Consider the following 23,879-nt stretch of genomic DNA (forward strand, 5'->3'; position numbering starts at 1 on the left):
AATTCCTCCTCCTGCTTCACAGCACGGACCACGGCAAGACTCCACAAATCAAAGCCCATTACTGCTTCATTGCTGCAGCACATCAGAGGGCAAACTTGAAAGCTAGCTTGCAGGAGAACAGAAGTTCTCTCGGGTTATTCCTCCTGATAAAAGACACTGAATTATTTAGCATGCATTATGGAAAAATTAAGAAACAGAGCTGCAGTATGAAAGATCAAGGCAGTTTCAGAAGCACTTATCCCAGGCAACCAAACCTACTCATGGCTACAACACACACTTTTTTTTTTACCTTGAGGGAAAGTTGTGAGTACTTAATACAGTTCAGAGTGCATTGTCAGTGGCGTTACATACTTCTAGTATTTTTTTTGGGGGGGGGTCACTCACCCAGAGAGAGTGGGGCGGCCTAACTAGAAGACTGTAGGGCAATAACACACCACCCACCCACCCTGTAACTTAAGCACGACAGAATCCAAGAAGAGTGCACGTTTGCATGCTACTCTCTCTCTCCAGTTGCACCCTCCTTAAGGGTTTTGCCTGACTGCAATATGTCTTTAAACTTTGATAATGTTTCCTTAGACGGAAAGTAGCTAGTGTTCAAAATCAATTGCTCTGCCTACTTTTGCTTTTGGACCCATCAGACCACTTTTCTTGCAACAAGGCTGGTTTTGCCTTTTGAAAGGCTTCCTAGTCCCATTTTCTCTGTTGCTTTCATACTGGGGCCCTGCCCAATATTACTAACTCAATCAAAACACACCTCCAACTTTGTATCCCAAGCAATTCTAGTTTGCAGGATCTGCTGTCCTTCCTCCCCAAGAGACTACTGTTGCACACCCTACTACACTCCCATTTAAATAGGACTGCAGATTGATTTAATATGCTGCTCATCAGAGACAAAGTGCCCATCATTCATTAAAAATGCATGACTAGTGGATCAGGCAAAATTCCCAGTCTCCTCGTTAACCAGCACATTTACAAACACTGTTTAAGAACACATTTAAACAAACGGAAATTAATGGCAAATAAAGTTTTCTGCCACATAGCAGCGGTGTCAATATCAGCACAATCCACAATTTTTAGGTAAACCACTCCTTCGATACTCCAGCTAGAAAGGTTTTTATGCAGCTAATTGAAGTTGGAAACCCCGATCATTGTGCCTTGAAAAACCATCTTTGCTTCGTCCTCTTTCCAGACAGCAAGTCTGTTTTCAGAGAAAGATTCCAGCAAGGTTTTCTTTTTTCTTTTCTTTTTTTGCTTCTTAGAAATTGCTTTTGTAGGCAAATTCACCAAATATCTTCATGACCAAATGTGGACTTATGAAACAAGGCCACACACTGTCTAAACTTCATCCTTTCAGCTCACATATTTGCAGCGATTTGCACCGCACTGAATCCAATTATGCTGCTTCAGCCCATGGTAGGAAAAGAAGAAGAAGAAATAAATGCTAAGCTGCTACTATGAAGACATAAAGAACAGAAGTGGGAGGGACAACAACCAGAAGAATTCCTTCTGCAGTTTGGTTCAAAAATGTTGCCTCTGGGGCTAGGAATGTGTGAACCGTCATTAAAAGATTTATTCAGCACTATGTCACAGCCACATGGAATGCCTCTTTTTTTTTTTACTAACAGTAGCTTGGTGAATATAAGCACAAACATAAGTCCCCCCCCCTTTTTTAAAGGTCATCTGTAAATGCCTCAACAAAAGCAGTGAAATCCCAGCCCAAAGGCTTGGCTGCAAGAGATGCCAATTGGGGGTGGGGGGTGGGTGGCATTGCTTAAAGTCTCTCATTAGAGACAATGAGTTAAACTGCTAGTGCACACACAGTCAGGTAGTTTATGTCCTTGCACATTAAGAAGTATCTGAGCAGGAGTGAAAGACAGTATAAGGAGAGGAGCAGGTGCACTGGCAAACTGAGGACAGCTGCAAGTTCTTTCATGACTGAGTCAAGGAACTGCAGTTTACTCAGAGGCCTCACCCATTTATCCACAAGCCAATCCCTATAAACAGACTTTCCGCAGGCTGAATTCTCACAAGCAGAGAAGCCAGTGCTGGGAACCCTGTGTTTCGGCTGTGCCACATCAGATGGCAGGTGGCGACTCAAAACATGGCTGCTTACCCACGCCTTTGGAAATGGCTGTGTCCATCTTGGAATTTTTCTAGGTGGGCTTGGCAATTTCACATTTTTATTTTACCTGCTTGCATATTTTGTTTGATCTGTAATAATAATTCTTATTGTGCCTTGCTCCAAGCTCTTACGATGAAAGGCAGAATATAAATAAATCAGTGCTCCTCAGTACATATGTATTCTCTCCTTAACACATACACAAGAGGGAGAAGGGATATAATCTTAAATCTTAAATTCCCCCCTAACATGGCTTTTCACATGCAGGGATATATTTTTAAAATATTATGATTTTGTCTGGGAGAACTAGGCCCCATTTCCAGCTTGCAAATCATGATTTGCTCTGTAGAGACATTACCCTCAAATGATTTTGCTTGTCACTTATATGGCTTGGTTGTGATATGGCTAAACATATAGTAGCCATTCCCACTGTTATCCACCAAAGGGCCACAAAAACCAGGAGGGGGGCTTTCAGATATGATTCATTACCACTAGACAACTCTGCCTTTGGGTTACTATATAAAACAGACCCTCTTCTATGCATGAATCAGGGCCTTGGTAACTTTTAAAGCAAATTTCTAGGCTTCAGGAATGTTTGAAGGTGTGATAGCAAAAGTTTACAACATTGTCCACAGTATCAAACAAGCTGCCATCTCCTGGCCTCAATGCAAATAAGCAACAACAACAATAACAAACTTTAGAGTGACCAAAGCACTTCACATACTCTCTAAGCAAATTTTTCAACGGGCCTGGGAAATAAGCCAGTATTTATATTTCTACATAATGGACTAGGTGGCTGTAGCTGAAAAGGTGGTGTGCCTAAGGATATCCATGGGTTTATTAGATAAAGTGAGTTTTTAAACGAGGAATCAAGCAGACCCCGCCCCCCTTACAACGCTTTTCACCTTCTCATCTTTTAGCATGAAACAGGTGGGGAACCTGTAGCTCTCACTGGTTGACTCTCATCAGTCCCACAGTCAATGGTCAGAGATGATGAGAAGCACAGTCCAGCAGTATTTACCGGTAGAGAGCCAAAAGTTTCCCATTCCTCGTATAAAGTGAACCAGTGTATATTATACTGTTACAACAAGCCCTTTCAAAGTAAGTACAGTAGAACCAAGAACATAGTTGCAGAGTCCGTAACTAATGCGACTAGGGTAGCAATATTGATATTTTATTTCAGGGTTTTTAAAGGTAATCTGACAGCATGTTCAGAGACCCTTTTCCAGCTTCATGGAGCTTTTATCTGGTCATGCCTGTATCTTATTTGCCACAAGTTGTGCAGCTTTTTGCGGGGGAAGGGGGACAAGTAATTCTGAACCTTTTTGAACAAAGTTCTGCTCAGACATAAGAGATACAGTATAGTGCACTAAACTTGTTGGTAATCACCCTAGCAAAAATTAAGTGTGTGGGTGGGGGGGGGGAAGAGAAGGAGAGTCCATTAACTCTTGCATCTTGTCTGTTAGTTGAATTAGGAATACAATTTAGAGCTCTCTTTTCCAATCTGGTTTCAACATTAATGCCTCAAATCTGCAGTGTGTTTTATGTAGCCATAACAGAAATTATTCTTTATTGTATTAGTTTGAGGGGATGACCTAGCTAAGATTTCCGACCAGAAATGAATACTGTATTTGCTAAAGACAGAAATTATTTATTGAAAATTAATTGGCTGCACCAGTATTGTGAAATACCATGCTTTGCGAAGTGCAAATGGGTTCCTTTACCAGCCAGCAAAAGCCACAAGCATTTTTTCATATTGGAAAGCAGTGTTATTTGTGATGGTCATTTTTACCTGTGATCTCCAACACGGCTGCCTTTTAAACATGTTTAAATGTGTAATTTGTGTATTTTTATTGCTGTGTTACGTTTTTTATTGCACTGTGATTTTAAATTTTGTAAGCCAATTTAAATGGTTCATGGGCTTTAAAAAAACAAATGTTTATATGGGTAACAACTAATACAGAATTGGTAAGCTACATTAGAAAACAGTTCACATAGCAAGAGATGAAACAGCCTTTGAAAATCTACAACAAGCCTTCTTGCCTTCTCCGTTGACCCGCATGAAGACAATTTGCTAAAATGAACATGGGTACAGACTTCAGTACTGTATAAGCAAAGGGCTCTCGTAAAAGCCCCCCCCCATTGCTGCTCTATCCACACAACGCAAGTTAGGGCAAGATTGCATCAGTTTTCTCAGGAGTTCACTGTAGTGTCCTTCCCCAACTTTACCAAATTTCTCCCAGACAGAAAAAGTTGCAGGGCACCACCAGCTGAAGAATACCAACACCAAAATTTAGAAGAGAAATGGAATACAATACATGAGACCGTGAGCAGGTTTTAAAAAATAATATGTATTACATATGCCAACCAGAACTTAAGTTTTACTCAAAACTGACCCACTGAAATGAACATGACTTTGGTTCATTAATTTCAATGGGTCCACTCTGAGTAAAACTTGAATACTGTACTGCTTTAAGTATCCCAAACTTTTGGATAAGCGTATCACTCAATGTCACCAATTTAGTTTCAGGCAAAAGTAGTAACTCTACCTGCAGAGTGGCACAACACACCAATATACTTTATGACTCTGCAACAGTCTCCTCAAAGTATCTATCTACCAAAATATATAAATCAGCCTTTTATTGCTTAGGAATCACCAGGCAGTTTCCAACATAGTGTGGAATTCAGTATCATGCTCTTCCAACCATTTTGTCTGTGCATGGAATTATCCCCCCTCTTTCCCTTCTGTATTCCGAGGGTTCTCTCAACTCCCCTCAAATCCAACTGCAGGGTAGGAGAGTGGGGAAAGCCCCACTGCAAAAGCTGAAGTCAGACAGAGCTTCTTTGGCGAACTCTGCCCATTATATCTCAGCACATGATGCAATAAAATATGGTACAATGTACAGCAGCAATGAGATAACTACTAACCCCCATTCAAATGCTGACCTAGCTTGATTCCACTTAGTTTACAAGGCTGACAAAGTTTTAAGTTTAGCTTCAATTGTACCATTTCTATAGTATTTCTACCAAGTGTTAAGATTCTCAACAAGGGATGACTATTCAACCATGTGTGAGCAGACTTTCTCTCCTCCTCATTACAGCCCTTCTGCCTTCTGAAATTTGCTCTAGAGGGTTACCCAGCTCTCCAGAGATGTGGAGAGTGCACAGAGGCTGCAAGAACACCCAAGTGGCTTGAAAAGTAGGGGTAAAATGAGGGCCCCAGCATAGGATCACAGAATTGTCAAGCTGGAAGGGACCACAAGGGTCACCAAATCCAACCCCCTGCAATGCAGGAATCTTTTGCCCAATGTGGCACTCAAGCTCATGACCCCGAAGTTAAGAGCCTAATGCTACATATGCTCTTTCTGCTAATTTTTCCTGGTCCTCAGGTATTCTCTTGCACATAAGGTGTCAGGGCAAAGACGACTGCAGCTTTTGTCAGATTTAACATTTATGATATAAGGGACTTTCTGAAATTGCCTCTACTGACATAAGGGACCTCCAGTCCATTACACATGGCAATTATGCCACAAGAATTATTTGCCTATTCAGGCACACCACCTGGCTTCCTTACAGTAAGAACACACTCGGGTCCTTGAATTACTTTGCCTTGCATTCATACACAACAATAAAACCATTCTGCAAGCCCAGCGTCGCTTTAGCAATTCTCTACCTCCGGTGAGCATCTCATGAAGAAAAGCCAGGCCAGGGATTACCAAGCAATAAAGTATTCTGGCCAATTAAGGACTCATTAGTTCAAAATAAGCAGCACTCCAGGCATACTTTCCTCTATAAACACAGTATGTCATTGCAACACCTTCTGCTGCTGTTGTCAAGAGGCTATTTTCTTTTGGGAACCAGTTCACATAGGCAAGCCCTCGGGATTGAAAGGGCTGACTGTAAAGCAAAGACAGGTTTCCCTTCAGTAAAAGGGAGAAAATAGTTCACTAAGGAGAGAGAGAGAGAAGAGGCTCCAGACCTTTTTATGTCCCTCTATGCAGCTGTATACTGATGACAGGACAAGCAGTTTAATTTTAGCATCACTTTATGTACCCAGGAATTTGTTTCATAATGAATAAAGATCTGGCAGGGTGGAAGATGTGTTCAAGATAGGAGAGGAAAAATAAGCAAACCATATTTGGAAACTGAATTCCAAGGTGTGTTAGGACTGTAAAAACTTTACTCATATATCCACCTGCAAGTCTGCATGCACTCATTAATTCTGTCGTATTATCATCATTTAAAGCTTTTTTAAAAAAGTACTCTCTAATTTTGCAGTGCCTGAGCCACATGCTTAAGGACAATATCACACACTTTCAGATAACTGGCCATCTCAATGGAGAATTTCTTGTTTTATCAGGCACTGGTTTTTTTTAATCTGTAATATATCATTATATTTGCTTAGGGCTCCTTAAGAAATCCTTAATGATTTCATTTCTAGTAAGTTCTTTCAGTTCTACAAGGGAAAGAGTGTGTCCTTTCATGTCACCTTTCCCACTACTTTGTGGCTTTAGGCAATATGTGATGTGAAGAAGCCTTAAATCAGCAGCTTTACCCCAACCCGTTAAGAAAAACCTGTTTCCTAGCAGCCTTCAGCAGCAATCTGCAACAGGATACATCTCAATCACAACTGTACAGGTTTGCACAGTTTGTGGCCAGACAATTTTTATGTCACACACACGGAAAATATTAAAACTTTTAGAACCATTTTTTATATTTAAAAGATAACACAAATGCTCAACTAACAGCAGTGCTATTAAGAAAAGACTAGATGATTAACCCCCAATCTGTGTCTTTTCATTACTCAAGCAGACACAAATGCGCATATGGCTCACGTTTAGTCTGGGGTGGCATAAATATAGGAAAGTGATTTCATATCCTGTCATGATCTGGAATGCCACGAGTAGACTAAATATATCTCAGCAAAAGTGACAACAATTTCTGATCAAACACAGAGCCATGCAGTGGGGAGAACAGGGCATATGTGCCATCAACCTCGCCTGCCCCCCCCCAATCAATACAAGCCACTCAAGCTCAGGATTTAGCTGAAAATGCAACCGGATAGGCAGAAAAAAAGGGAAGCGGGTAAGCCATTGAAAAAACTAAGCCTTTCCCACATCCAAGCAGGCTACCCTCAGCACCCGCCCACTTACTCGGAGCACTTCTGTATCCGAAAGCAATTCGCTCACAACAGGAAATGGGAATGATTTTTTTTTTTTGCATTTAAAGGTCTACTAGCTAGAGCATTATGCGATATATGCACAGAACGAATGCATTCAAAATGACAGCCCGACAAACTGAAAACAATATTGAAGCATAACCTTGAGCGGCCGCTTGCAAAGCCTTCCCGAGATTTGCATGCCATAATGGAAAAAGCCCACACACAATTCGGTACACTCACATTGTTTAAATAGCTCCAGACACAAAGCCATGACACAAGGGGGGGGGAGCTAAAAAAGGAGAAAGAAGGGAAAGAGAGAAAAGAGGAGAGGAGACTGTTCTTCCTTTCGCCTTGAAAGCGAAGAGAAGGAATCGCACTACGGCAGAAGGGCAGAGCCGGGTTTCGCCCTGTTCATTGAGAAAAAGACACACGACAACAACAACAGCGAGCAGCTCCCGGGCGAAGAAAGAGGAGTGGACGACAGGCGAGAGACCAGAGCCGGGCCGGGCCTTCCCTGCGGAGATCCGGGCCGCGGCGAGCAAGGGCAGCGGCTTCTGGGCGACGATGGAACCGGCGCTGGAAAAAGACACAAAGTAACCGATCCGCGGAAGCGAGCTTTGGCCGCGCACACTCACCCTCCTCCCTCACTCAGCCAGCCCCATCCGCTCCCGTTATGTACTTCCAAGGGGAGGAGCGTCGGGGGGTTGTGAAAGCAGCCCCGGGTTCGCCACGCCCACCTTCGCCCGGAGAGGCCGCGGGAAGGGACCGGAGGAGGCAGGCCCCGAAGGCGGCCAAGGGCTGCGGGCGGCGCGGCGCAAGGGCTGAGAAGACCGAGGAGGCCGGGCTGGAGGAGGAGAACACCCAGCCGCTCCCGACGGCGGGGGAAGGAAGCCTTGCCGGGGCTGCCAATGGCAGGAGAGGGGAGGGCGCTGCTGCGCCGCCCGGAGCCTCGTCGGCTGTTGCGAGGCGCGCAGGACGAGTCAGTCGCTCCTGCAGCTCACAAGCGCCCTCCGCGAAACCAGTTCCAGCTAGTATTCCGCACATGCTCACAAGGCGCCCATTCACGCGGTGCCTGCCCCCCCTTTTTGCGGGGAGGAGTATGTGTGTGTTGGGGGGGGAGAGATGGAGAGCGCGTGAAGGAGGTGGGGGCAGCGCGAGAGGCTCCTTTCCACGTCGCCGCTGTTGGTGTGGCGCCCGGGTGGGCCCCGCTCTTGGCACCCAGCGGCGCCCCGCTACCCGCGCGCGAGCTTGCGCTTGGCGAGGCTTCCTTCCCGCGGGGGCGGGAATGGGCGGGAAGGATGAGCCGCATCCGCGGGCAGATGGACGACAGGTGTGTGTGCGCGCGCCCGCCCGGGGAGGGGGCGCTTCCTGGCAGCGCGGCGAAGATGCCGATGGCGGGAAGAATCGGAGCGGCAGGGCGGAGGGAAGAGCCACGCGCGGCTCCAAAACAGCCCTGAAATAGCACCGGATCTCGCCGAGGGATGCTTTCCATCTTTGGTTGCTTCAAGGACAGGCGCCGAGAGCTCCCGCTCCCCCCTTCCCACCTGCAGCTCCCACGCCATTTGTTTACATCCTAGGAGCCAACTCGTGGGAGCTGAGATCCCACGGATCCCCCCCATAAAGTATTTGAGGGGCCGGCCCCCACCCCCGAGTTGATTGGTATTGCCATTCAAATGGTGTGTGCACAACACATTTTGTGATTGATCATACAGGGTGGGGCTTATCTGCCCCTCCCAATATTTTATTCAAGTTGGCATCCCTGTTCTCCATCAAAACCAAGGGCGAAGGATGGTGCCAGCGTCAGTGCCCCCAATGCCAGTGGGTCTAATTGGCCTCAGTTGTGCGTGGATTAAATTTCAGGCACAGTTTTGTGCCCTGTGGTTGCCCCTTCCTTGGGGAGTATTATTAAAATACTTTTATACTAGCAGCCATGGCTGCCAAGTTTTCCCTTTTCTCGCGAGGAAGCCTATTCAGCATAAGGGAATTTCCCTTTAAAAAAGGGAGAACTTGGCAGCTATGGTAGCAGCTTATCTCTGGAGTTTATGGCAGGAGTAGGGAGCCTGTGACCCTCCAGATCATTGGATCCCAAAGCCCTGCTGGATCAGGCTAAAGGCCCATGTGGGCCAGCATCTTATTCTCACATTGGCGAGCAAGTTACCTATAGGAAAGCATCAAGCAGGAATGGGAGTGCAATAGAGTGCTCCTCACTTGTTGAGGCTCCCACTTCCATCAGCCTCAGCCAGCAAGGCCAATGGTTAGGGAGGATGGCAGTTGTAGTCCAGCAACTTCTGGCTGCCACCTTGGCAACCCCTGTTTTACCAACAAGGCACAAGATTACTGCTGGCTTCTTTTTGCAAACTGCTTGGAGTGCTCTTTTTTAAAAAACAACAACCACAAAAAACACAAAGTCAAGCCGTGTACTGTATACATTTTAAGAAATGAAATATTGTGGGGGGAGGTATACAAATCTGGCCTCCAAAAAGTCAGAGCATTCAGTATGACCTTGGGCAAGTCAACATCTACTGCACACAGGGCTATTACAGTGAGTTAAGGGAAGCCACATAGGGACCTTCACCTCCGTGGAGAAAGGGAGAGTTAAAAATAGAATGAATGAACAAGAAACCTTTGGTCCCTGGTGCCTTAACAAATGTCGGGCATCTCTTCAGAAAGTTCATGAGTAAACATGCTGGATATACACCATAGTAGGGCTGGGGAGTCTGACCCACTGAATTTTCAGCTCCCATCAGCTCTAGTCAGCATAGCCTGTGACCAGGGATGATGGACAACAGCTGGGAGTGCCACAGGTTAGCCATCTCTGTGCCAAGAAAAGAAAGGATTGAGGGGAATGGGGAGTAAGCCAGACCCTGAAAACCTTTCAAAATAGAAAGAGTTATATAAAAGGAATATAGCTAGTGGTCACTGAACTGTCAGCAATTGGTTTGCACTGTAGGTTTCAAGTAAAATACTCTATATGCAAGTAAAATGATAGGTGGTTGTTTATGTATAACTAAAAGGCCCATTAAGATAAACTTAGAGCTGCTTGCAGTATAAAGCATACTTTATATTGTGCTGCAGAAATAAAATGCAACATATCCTGATAATGTTCTGCTTTTAGATTATCTGTTTCAGCTATGTCTTCTTGTTTAAATCGGAGATAAGCATACATTTTTCACTATGGCTGCAATATATTTTACATAAATTAGTCCACTGTTGTGAGTGTATTTTAATGTCTTTTAAATTTTTATTTCAAGAGATGAAACCTGTCATGTTTCAGCATGTTATAGGTGGAGTGGTTCGCCTGCAAGGACAAGACTTTTCTATTTTGGGGTGGATAAAATAGAAACCACTTAACCTCCCCATGTGTTTTATGGGCAATAATAGGCTGGCAATGAGCAATGCAAATGGGAGCTTACTTTAAGGGACAAGCAGGCTTACTTGAGTGGGGAAAGAGTGCCGAACTTAAAAACGTTAATAATTTTTTAAAATACAGGACAGCAATAATTTAACAGAGTGAAATTACAGGTACCCTAAAATGAAGAGAGGAGTATAAACTGGGGGTGAGAGTGGAAATAAAAACACATGCACACAAACAGATGTGGAGACTTGCGAGAAGTTTGCACAAACAAACCTGAGGGAAAATAATAGAAAACAAATGGCATGAAAAATGAAGTAGGTGTTTGTTGGAAAACAGAAAGTGATTAGAATAAAAAACTAATTACACAAAAAGCTCTACTGCTGAACTGAGGGAGAGGGAAAGTAGAGTGACCCTATGATGAGCTTTCCTAAAAGTCTGCAGACAAAGAACCAGATTAACACAAATGGGGGAGAAAATATAAGCAGTATAAAAACAAGGTGATTGAACTACTGATTTTAATTGTTAGGGGGGAAAGTGATTGAGAAGGATGCCAATAGTCCACTGCTCTTCTGCACACCCTGCTTTTCCCAGGCAGAACATCTATTTCCCAAATCATGGTAATTGGCATGCCATGGGGAAATAATTCACTGCAATGAAAACCTAGAGCTGTCCATCAAAACAAAAGATCACTCCACTCAAGCTCGTCATTTCATTCATCAGCTTGGTTTTGCTTTTTAAAAATATATGCAGCTTTATTCTAAGTGACAAAATTCAGGATTTTTTGGACACCTGAGACCACAGAACAACTTGAGACTTTAGGGAGTCCCTGAACTGACTTGAGGCATCTTGCTGAAAGGCACACTTTGACTCAGGCAGGTGGAAATGTCACCCAATCAGCCCATTTGCCTTGTAATTCAGAGTGCACACAGAGCAAATGTGCACCTCTCATAAATACTCTTGCCATTCTTGTGGTTTCTACTACATTTATTTAATCCATGGGCTGGCACAGTCCTCTTGCTGACCTTGGAAGTCACATCTAACCTCCTGATGAAACTTAGCAATAGGAGGGAGGGATCCAATGGGTGAAATGACCTCATAATCAAGCATATACCAATAGCCTTCTTCAAATGGCTGATGGAGCAGAACTGAACATCTCACAAAGAAACATGACCAATGAAGATGGTTTTTCCAGATGCTGTCAAGTGGGCTTGACAATCAATCTCGTTCCTTGAGCTGGGTTAGGGAGGAAGCATATGCATTACCTAAACTGCATGCTCTTCAAAAATAGCTAGTTAGTTCTGTAATTTATTTATGATTCACTGATGCACTACTGTTCTGCAGAGATGTGTGAGGGCTGACTTTTAAAGGGAAGGAGATCAGCACACAGTGGAGAGACTATCAAGTCTCCTTCAAGACAAGCACTCAGAATTTGTTCCTTGGACTATCTCAATATTCCATCAGTAGGTCTAATACACATTAATCAATCTGACCTCATGTTGAAAAATTAAATAGCAAGATATAAACCCTTGGTTGGGATCCAATAAACCTATTATTGTTATGGACGAGAATATATCAGTTTGGAGCATGGGCTGAGCCATCTGGAATGATTATGTACTGTCTTTTGAGCCTCTGAAGAAAATGAAAAACCATGAATCCCATTATTTTCTGCCTATGTAAAAATGATTACCGTAATAATCTCAGGAGCTGTACAAATACCTATTGTACAGATATTTAAAGGGGAAGGCATTTAGAGAAAGAAAGTATCAGTGATTCTTGTTGATATCTTTTGTGTAAACTAATTCTTTGTGGAAGGGCTGTAGCTCAGAAGCAGTTTGTCTACCTTGCATGTGGAAGATTCCAAGTTCCATGCCCAGCATCTCCAGGTATGGCCAGGAATGTCCCTCTCTCAAACTATGGGGGACTAGGGTCAGTCAATGAGAACAATATCATGCTAGAAGGACCAATGGTTTGAACTCTGCAAAAGGCAGCTTCCCAAATTCCCATATGCTCAGAATAATCATCTTCTTTACAGACTGTGTGGGTTATTGTAACTATTTTGAGCACAGAGTGGGCAGCTTGTTCCCTACGACTTGCATGCCACTGTGCTGGCCAATTCACATGAGGATGTAGCTGTCTTAAGCCATATTCAGGGTACACCATTGAGATAAATGGGCTTGACTAACTTAAGTTCATTGATCACAGTGGGTCTACTCAGAGTATGGCTTAGTTACAGCCAACCGAGTCCTATCCATGCAGTCTCCTGCTTCCTTTCCCCACATATAGTGTAATAGGTCAGTGTGTCTGGTTGTTAACCAGAAGGTTGGTGGTTTGAGCCCATCCAGGGATGGCTCTGGGCAGGATTCCTGCATTGCAGGGGTTGGACTTTGACACTCTGGGTCCCTTCCAACTCTACAATTCCATGATTCCATGTTCTTTGGCTAACCGTGCAAATGCCACCAGTTTGAGCTATCCAAGGTCACTGCCAAATAGCTCTGCCATTCTTGAGACATGACCTCTTTCAAACAGGATAGAGCTCACCAGCTTCAATAGCTAGAGCAAGCAGAAAGACAGTGGAAATGCAAAAAGGTAATGCTTGGTGGTGGTAAGCAGGATGCAACTTTCAGAACATGTATTGTCCAACCAGGACACATCAGAAAGGATGCTAGTAGAATATCAGTCTTGGTGAGGACAGACTTTCATGGGATTTGCTGGGGTTATGATTTCTCCATCAAAACAGGTTCAGAGTGTAGATCTAGTCTGCTCTTTGCAGAATGTGCTTTTATCAGCTCCATTTGCTATGCAAGGCTTCTGCCTGCTCTTGTACCCTAACAATAATGTACTCAACAAAAATCAATAATCAATATTTTAACCAACAGGGGAAGTCCTGTGGGCTAAAATATTTTTACCTCAAATTCCATCCTCTTGGCTTATGGGTACTTTTAAGCATAACTTTTTTCCCTGACTCCATAGTCTCCCATTGCTGTTATGCCAATATTATCTCTGAAAATGTACATTCCCCCCCCTTCATGCCAGTATGGAAGATAATGGTTGTTCAACATTTTATTTCTTGCCTTGTGTGATCAGTTTTAGGTTTGACCCACATGCTTGGAAGTATATCAGAAACACTTTTCATGCTTCTATTGCAGTGCAATATCCTTGCATGCCCTGAAGACAAAGCACACATGTTCTAGATTTTGCTGTCTGAGCATCTGTGGTGAATCACTGCTCCCCTTTTATGTCACAATGTGGGAAAGGATCTGAAGATGAGTTGGGGTGAAGGTAAGAACATCTCTGTTGTGTTTCCATGGGTGACACCATTCTGTGATCAATATAGACAGTTGTACGGTGATAAGACACTCTGTGACCATGACTCATAATAAGAGTAGGCTGAAATACATCGATCCAAGTTAGAGAATGTTATATTTAACAGGGAAACTCAAGTTGAATAGGAGTGTGAGTGCTTCCGTGGATCACAGAACTTTCCAGACTGAGTTTCATCACCAGTGCTTCTGTCCAATGAAGAGTTATGTGGAACTCAAGAGTACAGTTAAACCCACTTTGCATCTCTTATTCTTTGGGATCAGCACAGCAACCACTATCTCTAGTGCTGACTCCAGGGCTTGGAGAGGCAGGGGTAGCACATCCTGTTTTGCTCCCTGAGGCGAAATAGAAAACATGCATGCAACTGCCTCCACCTCCCTTACCTGGGTTGCATGGCAGTGCCTGTGAAGCAGTGGTGGTGTGTTCTGGCAAGATCTTTTGCTGGAAGGCCAACGCTGCTGCTGCTGGGTTGTCTGTGGGCACACCACTTCCTGGGCCTCTGCTGCGTGAGGTGACTACCTCACCCCAATGCATGGGCCGGCTGGCCATGTTGGGGGGCATCCTTGAGCAAGGTGTCCTTGATAGAAGTCTCCTCTTCTGTAGCAGTAGCCAGGGGTTTTCCCTCAGCCAGAACTCATTAGAACTTAGTTCTGGCATTTTTCAGTTGGGTGCCATTGCCATTATAAGAGAACGATGGAGGCATTCATGGTGAGTTCTGGCACCTCTTTTTCTAGAAAAATAGCACTTCTTCTGAACTATGTGTTCACACAGCACATAGTTATACTATGGAATTGGTTCCCACAAGACGACCACCAAACTGGATAGCTTTCAAAATGGATTGGACGAATTCCTAGCCACTACTAGCCAAGATTGCTGCATTCTACCTCCGCTGTCATAGGCAGTATGCCTCTGAGTAACAGTTGCTGGAAATTGCTTTTGGAGAGAGTGCTGTTGCACTCATGTCCTGGTTTTTTTTTTATTGGCTTCCTATAGGTTGGCCACTGTGAGAACAGGATGCTGGGCCAGATGAGCCTTTTTGGCCTGATCCAACAGGATCTTCTTATGTTAAAAGCTTTGGGCAGAACTTGATGTTGTGCTCTTCCAAATATTCCATCTGTGGAAGCGCTGCAGCCTGCCAGGTAGAATGATTCCTCTACACGCTGTTCTGGGGGGTGTCCTCCAGACCCTCCTCCCTAAACCAATTCCAGGGGGTGCATAGGGAAAGGAGAGAGGGAGAAGCCCCTTTGTGCAAGTGGAAGTGCAAGTGCAGGGTTTCCACTAAGGAGGCTGGTTAGGTGACTCTCACGCTTTAGTAGATATAGCAAGACTTCAGTAGCTGTAGCAAGATCATCATATAATTCCACCAACATGTCATCATTTCATTTCCCACCTTCACAAAAGAATGAACTGATGTAATAAAAGTCTCACCTGACTTTAATCCAAGATATATTGTTAATTTAAAAAAATCTCAGAACAAACTGAATACAAATCTGGGACATACAATTTACATTTAAGTTCCACTATACCCCAAGGCATCATTTTAAATACAAAATTAATACAGGCATCTTTAGAAAGGGCTGCCAGTCTTGCCAGTATTTCTTAGGATATTTCTGCTCCCACCTCTCCAAACAGGCAGATGAAGGAAAACTCAATTTGCTGTGTACAGTAGAGAGCTCTTTAAAAACAGAACAAATCAAAACCAATCAAAACCTTACACTACAATACTATGCAGGTCTGCTCAGATCACAACTTCAATGTTTTAAAGGTAACAGCAAATACCCAGATGCATGTGATTCTCAGGCCCCACAACACCAGCTCCTAGTTCTGATCTATACGGGTTGGGAGATTTCTAGTTACTGTACTTTAAAGACATTTGGCACCACAAGGGTAACGTAACAGACCAATTGAGTAACATTAGGCAACCAGATGGTCAGAAGGCAGTGCAGGCTGGAGACAAGAGATTGGAACGCATATGAGATAATTTCACAGCAAAACAGAAGACGCATGCCAAAGCGACTGCTAAGACACAGCTGACATGTACCAGAATTAGAATAAGTCAACACAAGTCAATATTAAGTGTCTGTGCAGCCCTTGTGCTTGTGGAACCCATACATTACTTTTTTAAAAAAAGAACAACCCTGACAAAATGTGAGAACACAAAACATTTTTGGAGTGCTTGGTTTTTAACTCCATCTCAGCATTTTGGAGATCTGGCACATAGACTTTGAATGCCAGAATTGACATATGCATGAAGTGCTTTACAAAGCCTCTGGGTGCATCTGCTTTCCCACATTCATACGGGAATTTTTATTGCTTTATCTATTGTAGAACCAACAAGTCTTGCCTAACTTAGGTGTCCTATCATGGGTGTGGCCAAGGGGGGACGGGGGAATGGGCAGCTGCCCTCCTAAATAAATAAAAACCAATACAAATCAATACAAATCTGAGGTTCTACCCTCATAACAGAAGCCTGCCCCATCCCAACAAAAATCCTGGCTATGCCCATGTGTTCTTTCTAATGCTATTGTACAGGAGAAACCCCTGCCTTATGTGTGGATAGATGCAAGGGTCACAGTGATTAAAACAAAAACCAGTCAACCATAAGAACCTGCTCTTTTGAACCAGGACACAATTTCCACCACTGTGGTGCTCACCTCCCACCTTAGTAGAATTATTGGCCACTATATCAACCACAACCATAGAATCACAGAGTTGGAAGAGACCACAAGGGCCATCCAGTCCAGCCCCCTGCCAAGCAGGAAACACCATCAAAGCATTCTTGACATATGCCTATCAAGCCTCTGCTTAAAGACCTCCAAAGAAGGAGACTCCACCACACTCCTTGGTAGCAAATTCCACTGCTGAACAGCTCTTACTGTCAGGAAGTTCTTCCTAATGTTCAGCTGGAATCTTCTTTCTTGTAGTTTGAATCCACTTCTCTGGAGCAGCAGAAAACAATATTTCTCCCTCCTCTATATGACATCCTTTTTATATATTTGAACATGGCTATCATATCACCCCTTAACCTTCTCTTCTCCAGGCTAAACATACCCAGCTCCCTAAGCCGTTCCTCATAAGGCATCGTTTCCAGGCTTTTGACCATTTTGGTTGCCCTCCTCTGGACATGTTCCAGCCAGTCAGTATCCTTCTTGAACTGTGGTGCCCAGAACTGGACACAGTACTCCAGGTGAGGTCTGACCAGAGCAGAATACAGTGGTACTATTACTTCCCTTGATCTAGATGCTATACTCCTATTGATGCAGCCCAGAATTGCATTGGCTTTTTTAGCTGCTGCATCACACTGTTGACTCATGTCAACATTGTGGTCTACCAAGACTCCTAGATCCTTTTCACATGTACTGCTCTCAAGCCAGGTGTCTCCAATCCTGTATTTGTGCCTTTCATTTTTTTGTCCAAGTGTAGTACTTTACATTTCTCCTTGTTAAAATTCATCTTGTTTGCTTTGGCCCAGTTGTCTAATCTGTTACGGTCATTTTGAAGTGTGATCCTGTCCTCTGGGGTATTAGCCACCCCTCCCAATTTGGTGTCATCTGCAAACTTGCTCAGGATGCCTTCAAGCCCATCATCCAAGTCATTGATAAAGATGTTGAATAAGACTGGGCCCTGTGGCACCCCACTAGTCACTACTCTCCAGGATGAAGAGGAGCCATTGATGAGCACCCTTTGGGTTTGGTCAGCCAGCCAGTTACAAATCCAGGCAGGCTTCATCCCAGAACAACAAGACATCATCACCATCATTTCATCATTTATGCAGGTACTTTGTTGTTGTTTAGTCGTTTAGTCGTGTCCGATTCTTCGTGACCCCATGGACCATAGCACGCCAGGCACTCCTGTCTTGCACTGCCTCCCGCAGTTTGGTCAAACTCATGTTCGTAGCTTCGAGAACACTGTCCAACCATCTTGTCCTCTGTCGTCCCCTTCTCCTAGTGCCCTCAATCTTTCCCAACATCAGGGTCTTTTCCAAGGATTCTTCTCTTCTCATGAGGTGGCCAAAGTATTGGAGCCTCAGCTTCACGATCTGTCCTTCCAGGGAGCACTCAGGGCTGATTTCCTTAAGAATGGATAGGTTTGATCTTCTTGCAGTCCATGGGACTCTCAAGAGTCTCCTCCAGCACCATAATTCAAAAGCATCAATTCTTCGGCGATCAGCCTTCTTTATGGTCCAGCTCTCACTTCCATACATCGCTACTGGGAAAACCATAGCTTTAACTATACGGACCTTTGTCGGCAAGGTGATGTCTTTGCTTTTTAAGATGCTGTCTAGGTTTGTCATTGCTTTTCTCCCAAGAAGCAGGCGTCTTTTAATTTCGTGACTGCTGTCACCATCTGCAGTGATCAAGGAGCCCAAGAAAGTAAAATCTCTCACTGCCTCCATTTCTTCCCCTTCTATTTGCCAGGAGGTGATGGGACCAGTGGCCATGATCTTGTTTTTTTTTTAGATTTGCACAAAATGCTTTAAAATCCTTGCCAAAGCTGGAGGTTTCCATTGGTTTGAACTAGTCCTATGAGCGCAATAGATAATAATAATAATAATAATAATAATAATAATAATAATAATAATAATTATTATTTATACCCCGCCCATCTGGCCGGGTCCCCCCAGCCACTCAATCCATCAAACATTAAAAGCTTCCCTAAACAGGGCTGCCTTGAGATGCCTTCTAAAGGTCTGGTAATTGTTGTTCTCTTTGACCTCTAGTGGGAGGGCATTCCACAGGGTGTCGTTGTCTGTAAATTACTGTTTTCATAAAGCACAGTAGGAAACCTGTTTCAGCACAGAGGGTCACCTTCTGGTGTCTGCATGCCAGTGCAGGGTTAGAGGCAAAATGGGAGTGGCCAGAGCAAAGGAGTGACCCTTATCATTAACACTCTAGACCAGGCATGTCAAACCTGGCCTCTTCTCTTTTTGTTTGGCTGCCCGAGGCTGGCGGCTGCAGAGCGGAGCGCTCCGAAGCGCCGAGCGCTCGGAGCACCCTGCAGCGCCTGGCCTCTTCTTTTGGGGGGAGAGCTGCCCGAGGCCTGCCCCCCGCCGCCGGAACCGGCGGCTGCAGAGCGGAGCGCTCTGAAGCGCCGAGTGCTCAAAGCGCCCTGCAGCCCCTGGCCTCTTCTTTTTTGGGGGGGAGGAGCTGCCCGAGGCCTGCCGCCCCGCCGCCGGAACCGGCGGCTGCAGAGCGGAGCACTCCGAAGCGCCGAGCGCTCGGAGCGCCCTGCAGTGCCTGGCCTCTTCTCTTTTTGTTTGGCTACCCGAGGCCAGCGGCTGCAGAGCGGAGCGCTCGGAGCGCCCTGCAGCGCCTGGACTCTTCTTTTGGGGGGTGAGCTGCCCGAGGCCTGCTACCCCGCCGCTGGAACCAGCGGTCTGCTGCCTCGGTGCCGCGCAGAGCGCCCAGCAGCACCCCGAGCCAGTGGCCTGGCCCCTCCGAGGAGGCCTTAAGGTACAAGACATCCCCTGAAAATAAGACACCATGTGTTTTTTTGAGTAAAAAAAGTTATAAGACGGTGTCTTACAAAAGGGGAAACACGGTATGTGTTAACACTCCCTTCCTCCCTTTCTCCCACACAAATACTGGAGACAGAATTAATCAAAAAGGTCGCCTTGCAAATGAGTGCTCACCTACCCACAAACCACACATGCCAACTGCACAATCCCCTGCCTACTTCCAGAGGAATCTATTTCTGGAGATGGAATCTAGGGCAAAAGAAGTAGAAAGTCTTACAGGGGAAAAATAATTATTACAGACACGGAAGGTGATGTGGGGTCAGAGCTGGCTGATATGATTAGTAATGGGCCTCTCTGTTGAACTTTAGCATCTCATGGATAACCACTGAGCTGTGCTCTGTCAGTGGCAGGTTATTCTTTGTCCATGCAGTTACATTATAATTTATAATAAATAAATTAAGGGGGGGGAACCCCCTCCGGTGGGGGTGGGAATTCATGTACAGTATGACAACTTATAAGAACTATCTCATTCCAAGTACTGAGGGTGGATGGATGCCTTGCATCCAGTTATGTGGGATCCACATCTTCTGCCTAGGCTATTTTGATAGGATCCCCGAAATCCCACCACATACATCTATTTGTTCTGAGGAAAGAAAATCAAAACTATTCTTCATTCCCCCACTCCGAAATGCAGAAATGCAGAGAACTCTGGGTGTCTTTATTAAAGCTGGAGATTCAAATAGGCTGACAGCAGAATGCCTGCCAAGCAGATGAGTAGGTTTGACTGGCTATATTTCCCTTCCCAGTCTGCCCCCCCCCCCCGCTTAATTTGCCAAGGTACAAAAGGTTTGTTTAAGGCACTATCCAGGGCAGGCAATAATCTCTGCGGCTGTCAATCCTGGTGCTAACTTTCATGTAATATGTAACCCAAGCTGGAATTTGCAGAAAGATCTGGAATGTTGGGCTGCTCATGATTGCTGTCAGATTCTGCCCCTTCAGAGTGTGTGTGTGTGTGTGTGCGTGCGCACACACACATTCACACACACATCTTAGTTCACAGCAAACAGGAGGCACAGTCCTCAAAAGAAAGATGCTACGCCAGGGGAGAAAGACTGATAGAGAAACTCAAATGAACCAATGAGAAATTCAGCAAGAACAAAAGTCACAGCAGGAGCGATCAATTCTAGCAATTGTTGTTCGAATGCAAAAGCCACCTTGATTAGTAGTAACCCCCCCCCCCCGGCTCCATTTTAGTGAACAGTGATTCTCAAATTCTCTATGCACAAGATCCACTTGAAATGGCTGAAAATTACTTAAGGCCCACCCGTCACAAAGTGGTGATTCAGGGGCTAAGCCAGTGACAAGATGGAGGCAGAGACTGGCATAATCAGCTGGCAATTACTGATAACAGCTTCTACTGATATCTAATCCATCTTTGGAAATTGCTAAAGTTCCTTCCTTGTGGCAAGGAATTCCATAGCTCAGCTTTCATCATACTAAGTACCAACATTTGCTCTGGAGATGTTGAGACTCAGCCTCCCCATTTTAGGCAGAATTTGCTGATTCAGGGCCTCAACGTGGAGATGACCTTCCCCTTCCAACCCCCACATGCCTCTCAAAGTATTTTTTACCCGTATCCTGTAATTTCTTCTCCCCTTCTCCTTTCACACACTGCTTGTACCTTTGTTCTCCCCCACCCCCACCCCTTATCAATGACTACAGTGGTGCCTTGGTTGTTGAACTTAATCCATTCCGGGAGTCTATTAGGCTCCTGGAACCGTTCGAAAAACAAGGTGCGGCTTCTGATTGGCTGCAGGAGCTTCCTGCACTCAATAGGAAGCCACGGAAGCCAAGTCAGACGTTTGGCTTCCAAAAAACGTTTGCAAACTTCCGGGTTTGCGGCATTCGGGAGCCGATTTGTTTGGGAGCCAAGCCGTTCAACAACCACTGTACTAGCCATAGTGGCCATGTTCTACCTCCACTGTCAGAGGCAATATGCTTCTGAATACCAGTTGCTGGAAAATGCAGGAGGGAAGAGTGCTGTTGTGTTCAGGTCCTGTTTGGAGGCTTCCCACGGGTATTTGGTTGGCCGCTGTGAGAGCAGGATGCTGGACTAGATGGGCCTTTGGCCTGATCCAGCAGGCGCTTCTTATATCCTTATAACCTTAACTTTCTTTCCTTCTACCTGGTTCTTCTATAGTCACTTGTCCCTCTTAATTTCGCAGTCACAAAATTAAAAGACGCCTGCTTCTTGGGAGAAAAGCAATGATAAACCTAGACAGCATCTTAAAAAGCAGAAACATCACCTTGCCTACAAAGGTCCGTATAGTTAAAGCTATGGTTTTCCCAGTAGTGATGTATGGAAGTGAGAGCTGGACCATAAAGAAGGCTGATCGCCGAAGAATTGATGCTTTTGAATTATGGTGCTGGAGGAGACTCTTGAGAGTCCCATGGACTGCAAGAAGATAAAACCTATCCATTCTTAAGGAAATCAGCCCTGAGTGCTCATTGGAAGGACAGATCATGAAGCTGAGGCTCCAATACTTTGGCCACCTCATGAGAAGAGAAGAATCCTTGGAAAAGACCCTGATGTTGGGAAAGATTGAGGGCACTAGGAGAAGGGGATGACAGAGGACAAGATGGTTGGACAGTGTTCTCGAAGCTACGAACATGAGTTTGACCAAACTGCGGGAGGCAGTGGAAGACAGGAGTGCCTGGCGTGCTATGGTCCATGGGGTCACGAAGAGTCGGACACGACTAAACAACTAAACAACAACATCTCCTCTTTTTCTATTCCCATTTTATTTAACAACATCAGCAACAATAACGAATAGTGATCTTGTTTCTCACTTTCTAATTTCCTTCCACATGTCCTCTGGCTTGTCCACTGCAGAGGAGGGAAACTTTCCTTCCCTCTTCCCCCTACTTGAACTTGTCTCTTGGCCCCCTTTACTCAGCATGTAAGGATTTGCTGGTGCTCACTGGTCTAAACAAACTGTTATGGCACAGAAATAACAGTGGGGGTGGGAGTGGGGAGGAAGAATCTGTGGTGCTAAGGCCCATCTGAAAGTACCCCAAGGCCCACTGGTGGGTCTTGACCCACTGCCTGAGAAATAGAAATACTTTATTGTCACTGTACCACTTGTTTACAGTGAGATTAAACGAGCACACCCCCCCCCACAATCTCTCAGTCCTTGTTACACTCTGGGTGCTGTCGTATGACCACCAGCTCTCAAAAGGCCAGAGTCTTTGCCTGCAAACGACAAAAATCTCAGCCTACAAAAAGCTGTCATTGTAGCTGAAAAAATAAAAAAATGCTGAAAGTGTAATTGTAGCGCAATCTGCAAGCTCGTTAACGCAGCCCAACATTTAATATATGCCAAGAGAGTCTATTCAGATGTTGGGGGCACATGAGGCTGATGTCTTCAGCCAACAGGAATTTAAATCCTTTCCCTATTCCGTCAAAAGCAAAGAGCAGAACAGTGTCTTAACAGCATCAGAATTTATATCCCACTGCCAAGTGCAATTTATTTTTCACGAGACAAGCCATAAATCCCCAAAAGCCACAAATCCCATGCTGATTGCAGCCTGAGCAGCTTTCTTTTCAGTGCACAACATCACAAATTATATGCTCTACAATTTTAATGCAGTCGTCCAAACACGCAAGCACACTGACAATTGCAACCGTCGTATTACATATGCAGGAGGAAAAATATTTCAGGTTAAGCTGTCTTCTGAAGAACAGCAGGGAGACATAGGAAGGATGCCATCCTGTCAAAGTATTTGAAAGGCTAAACACACCTTTGAGTTCAGGAGAACTAGATTTGAGGAACAGTCATATAATAGAATCCTTGGACTAATCTAGTGTCATTTACATGGACTGTACTGGGCAGAGTGGGTGCTGAACAGGAAATATGTAATTAACAGCTTGAACCTTTTGCATTTTTGCACAGAAGTTCCTCGCTGGAGCTAATTCCAAAGTAAATGTGTGTAAGATTGCAGCATTTGCCTAGAGTCCTATGAATATTTCCCACAGGACAAAATGAACCAGATAAACAAGACTAGGGATAAGACTGTAATCCTGATAAAGTGTTTAGACCAGCCTTCCACAGCCTTGTGCCCACCAAAATGTTTTGGACTATAACTCCCATTATCCTCGACCACTGGCCATGCTGTCTGTGGCTCATCGGAGTTAGAGTCTAAGACAGGCACCCCCAAACTGCGGCCCTCCAGATGTTTTGGCCTACAACTCCCATGATCCCTAGCTAACAGGACCAGTGGTTGGGGAAGATGGGAATTGTAGTCCAAAACGTCTGGAGGGCCGAAGTTTGGGGATGCCTGGTCTAAGACACCTGGAGGGCAGCAGGTTGGGGAAGGCTAATGACAGACAAATTAATAATATGGGCTTCTCTGTGTATATATATATATTTGTCAGCAAAGTACCAGTCATTTACAAACAGCGTTT

The 23,879-nt window shown here is 44.8% G+C and overlaps 1 protein-coding gene across 2 annotated transcripts in view; it reads right to left on the bottom strand.

Moving 5' to 3' along the window:
* Positions 1–23,879, bottom strand: part of DLGAP4 (DLG associated protein 4) — a 108,187-nt gene that overhangs the window by 46,934 nt on the left and 37,374 nt on the right. Inside the window, exon 1 of one of the 2 annotated variants that reach the window (XM_035124323.2) lies at positions 7,521–8,230. The exons of the other annotated variant lie outside the window; for it this stretch is intronic. Within the exon in view, the coding sequence (XP_034980214.1) occupies positions 7,521–7,551 (31 nt within the window). The 5' untranslated portion in view covers positions 7,552–8,230. Of the gene's footprint in view, positions 1–7,520; positions 8,231–23,879 lie in introns of those variants that run through there. 2 annotated transcript variants of the gene reach the window in all.

This window comes from Zootoca vivipara, chromosome 7 (assembly GCF_963506605.1).
Source record: "Zootoca vivipara chromosome 7, rZooViv1.1, whole genome shotgun sequence".
Lineage (NCBI taxonomy): Eukaryota > Metazoa > Chordata > Lepidosauria > Squamata > Lacertidae > Zootoca > Zootoca vivipara.